Consider the following 4,096-nt stretch of genomic DNA (forward strand, 5'->3'; position numbering starts at 1 on the left):
TGAGATGGAAATGTTTCCTGGTGGTTAAGCAAGAAATGAAGCAATTGAGATGCACATGAGAAAATGTCGAGTGAACGGAAGCATAACCCCACAAACACACATAGCCACTTTACCATGCTAACAGAGAGAAAGAGGGGGGGAGGGAGAAGGGAGAGAGAGGGAGACAGGGAGAGTAAGAAAGAATTGAAACAGAATGTACCACTGAACCTCATGTGTATGGGAAATGTAGACAGGAGCACCCTCACTTTGCCTTGTCACCCTCATAAACTGATGTGGGGAAGTGAGGATGGGTGGACATGCCAGTATGGAAGACCCTAGAATGCTAAAGAAATGCCTCTTTCCTCCAACCAGTCCAACTAGCCATGCCTTTTAAACCACCCCCACCCGCATACCCCCACACCCCACCCCTGCCCAGGCAAGACTAGACTGAGTAAAGGCGGGGCTTCCTGACCAAACAATGTAAGGGTGTGGTTACTCCTAACCCAGCAAGAGGGATATTCAGTGAGAGGTCTGGAGGCTCTGGCTAAATTCCTGGGAATCACCAAAATGGGGGTAGTAGCTACAAAGCTACAGGAATGTAATGTAGCTGGATCAACAGGTGCCACCACACAAGCCGCAAAAAAGGGAGAGAAATCCAAATATAAGGTCAAGGTGAGCTAGTTTCCATACCCTGTTTTCACAGCCACACACCCTCTCAGACCTCACCCCTTCCCCAAAGCCCCTGTTCCCTTCCCATCTCAAACTTCTTTCCACAAACCAATGCCTTCCTATGCTCTCTTAAGAAACCAGTGGCAGTGAAGAGATTCTATCAAGGGTATGTGAAAAAGCCAACCCCTACAAAAGCTCAGACTGCCTTGGTTAAGGTGAAAAAGGGAAGAAAACCACTAAGATCTGGCCATTATCATCGGCTGAACGAGAAACTTAACCAAGATGTACAAGAGGAAGATGAAAAAAGCAATGACAGTACCACCAGCACTTCAAGTGATGACCTGGAGAGCCAGTAAAGCGGGATGGAGGCAAAAGACCTCAGAACCACCAGCCAAGTGTCCAGAGGTCTCACTCTTGATCAGTGGGCACCTGCTACAACCTTAAACTTGTAGTTACTGGTGGTCAATGATGATGAAAATAAAATCAAACTCTTAGGAGTAAATACCTGTGTCTGGGTGTTCTCTAATGGGAGTCAGGGGGTGGAGAATATGGGGAGGGTGGGGTACACAGGGAGGGTGAGAGACTGGGGAGGGAAGGGCCAAAAGAAGGGGAGGAGGGGGTATAGAGGAGATGGCAAAGATAGGGGATTGGGGAGAGGAGGGGAGTTGGGTGGTTGGGAAGGTTGGGGTAGTTGTGGGGGCAGGGCAGGAGGCAAATGTGTGGGAAGGGAAGGAGGTGAGTCCTCTAAGATTGGGCATCTATAGTGAACCAGATGTAGGGAGTGGGTAAGGATTTAGTTACAAGATGGCAGTGCACACAACCTCTCCCCTTTACAAGTTTGGCCAATAGAAGATAGGGAAACCCAGATGGTGAGAGTTGTGATATGTGGAATGTCAATGACAACTCTTGCACAAAAGGTAAACAGTGACCTCAGATGCCAGCCAGCCCACCCCTGCGAAGGAAGGAAAAAAAGCTTCCCTAAAAACAGCAACCCCTCATCCCACTGAAATCTATGCCAAAGACAAATGATGGGGTATTTGTGGGGCCATAGCCCACCTTGCCATTAAGAAGCTTTGGATGCTGTTTGGCTTACTGAGGGTGAGGACAGTAGAGTGGGCTGTACCTGGCAGATGCTATCTGTAAAATGTTAAAATATGAACAGAGAAGAAAAAAACTGGTCCTGTTTTTATTATCCCCATTGTCATCCACATCTAATATCAAAGATGTTGGTGATTAAACACTTCACTGCCTCCTTCCACCTCTGAGTCTCCCCCTGGTCTAAATTCTGAATGTCTGCTATGATTTGTGTTGTTTCATATATGAGCAAGTATATTTTGCCTTATCACATTTTCAGTTATTTTTCTTTTAAAAACTGAGTGGATTCATGAGAGAGATCATGTGCAGAGGGTCCCATTGTGCAGCAGCCCAGCCCTGGCTGACATTTCCCCCTGCCTCCTTCCCTCATTGTTCCCATTGCTGGGAATCAACAAAGGTGGCTACTGTAAGCCCCTTGATACACACAGTAGCCAGGCTCATTCCCTGAGGACATCCAACTGCCAGGTTCCACCCACAGAATACTCTAACTGCCCTAACAGCTGGACCCAGCCCCTGCCCTACAGAGTAAAAAGCCCAAGCTCTGCATTTGAAATCCCACCAAAACCCACCCTGGAAAGCTTCACCCTGAAAAATCCCACTAACCACCCCTCACCCCCCCCACCCCACCCCACACCAAGAAACTCTATATAAACCCTGGCTTCTGCTCAGTTCCTGCTGCAACCCGCCCCCCAACAAAGGCATCAGCCTACTGTTTTTCCCCTCTCAATGAATCTCTTGTGTGAAGTTTGTTGTACAGTGTGACTTTGTGGTATTCCTTGGCTCCCAACTGCCAAGATACCGTTGCATCAGAGCTGTAATGCTTATAGCTACTGCATGCGCACTTCTAACCTACAAGCCACAGAAACCAGAGTCTTAACAATGGAAGAACAAAGACAACTCAGAGAAAGATAGCCCTGCTGAATCCAGTTGTCTGTATTGATATCTTAATCTGTGCTGCTGTGACCTCTGGCATGAAAAGTTTTGTTTGAGCCCCAAGATTTTACTGAATTGAACATACTTTACACATCTTCAACATTACCTTTAGAAGTAAAATGTATTCTCTTTCCTCAATTAAGATTACAGAACAAAGCAAGAAAAAGCATTTTTATTACTTGTGTTATTGTTTTTTAATCATACCATTGACAGATACTTCCATTTTCTTAAAATGTTACATTTTGGAGACAATAGATTTCTCCTTTCCTAGCAGGTATCAGTTGCAAAAAGCTTCTTGGTTAGGAGTAGGTATTTGTATCCATCTCTCTATCTCAATGCTGAGATTTTGTCTGGTTTGAACCTGCATAACTCTTATGCATGCTGTCACTGTTTCTGTAAGTACATATTTGTATCAGTCCTATCCTATCTAGAAAACACTGTTTCCTTAGTCACCCACTGTAGCTGGAATTTTCCCCAGTGCTGCCTTGCCCAGCAGTCTGGACGAATCTCTCCCACCCGCGGTCCCACAGCCACTTACAAAATAATTACTCAGAGGCTTATATTAATTACAAAGTATGGCCTATGGCTTCAGCTTCTTGCTAGCTAGCTCTTTCCTCTTAAATTAACCCATTTCAATGAATCTGTATGTTGCCATGTGGCTGTGGCATTACCAGTCTGCTGACATCTTGTTGCACCTTGGGCAGCAGGCCAAGTCTATCTTGACTCCACCCTTCTTTGTCTCATCTTCAATTTGAATGTACTGCCTAACCTTATCTTGCCCTGCCATAGGCCAATGCAGCTTTATTTATTATCCAACGGGAGTCACACATATTTATAGCATAAAGAATGTCATCCCCCAGCATTTCCTCTTTTCTATCTAATCAAAAAGGAAGGTTTTAATTTTAACATAGTAAAATTATATATAACATGTAGCTAGAGTTTTCCTGCCTGGCCCACAGTCAGGACAAATCTTTGTCACCTGCCAGTCCCACAGCTGCTCAGACCCAATCAAGTAAACACAGAGACTTATATTACTTACAAACTGTATGGCCATGGCAGGCTTCTTGCTAACTCTTCTTATATCTTAAATTAACCCATTTCTATAAATCTATACCTTGCCACATGGCTCATGGCTTACCGGCATCTTCACATATTGCTTGTCAAGACTGCGGCTGGCAGTGTCTCTCTGACTCAGTCTTCCCAGAATTCTTCTTCACCTTTTCCCGCCTATACTTCCTCCTGCCTGGCTACTGGCCAATCAGTAGTAATCAGTAACTAATCAGAGCAACACATTTGACATACATAACATCCCACAGCACTCCCCCTTTTCTTTTTTTCAAAAAGGACGGTTTTAACTTTTACATAGTAAAATTACAGATAACAAAACAATTATCAAGTAAGAATTACAGTTATAATATCT

General features: G+C 44.7%; 1 protein-coding gene across 1 annotated transcript; it reads left to right on the forward strand.

The window, feature by feature from the left end:
- Window positions 1-490: 490 nt before the first annotated feature.
- LOC143270764 (uncharacterized) lies at window positions 491-1,150 on the forward strand. The gene is made up of 2 exons (XM_076561818.1): window positions 491-651; window positions 783-1,150. The coding sequence occupies exons 1-2, from the start codon at window positions 547-549 to the stop codon at window positions 1,002-1,004; spliced, it is 327 nt and encodes a 108-aa protein (XP_076417933.1). The 5' UTR covers window positions 491-546; the 3' UTR covers window positions 1,005-1,150.
- The last annotated feature ends 2,946 nt before the right edge of the window (window positions 1,151-4,096 follow it).

This window comes from Peromyscus maniculatus, chromosome X (assembly GCF_049852395.1).
Source record: "Peromyscus maniculatus bairdii isolate BWxNUB_F1_BW_parent chromosome X, HU_Pman_BW_mat_3.1, whole genome shotgun sequence".
Taxonomy (NCBI): domain Eukaryota; kingdom Metazoa; phylum Chordata; class Mammalia; order Rodentia; family Cricetidae; genus Peromyscus; species Peromyscus maniculatus.

Excerpts from the sequence above, each read along its gene's own strand:
- LOC143270764 (XM_076561818.1), top strand. The coding sequence starts at position 547 with ATGGGGGTAGTAGCTACAAAGCTACAGGAATGTAATGTAGCTGGATCA. Across the intron at positions 652-782 it reads AATCCAAATATAAGGTCAAG|AAACCAGTGGCAGTGAAGAG; the intron begins GTGAGCTAGTTT and ends TGCTCTCTTAAG.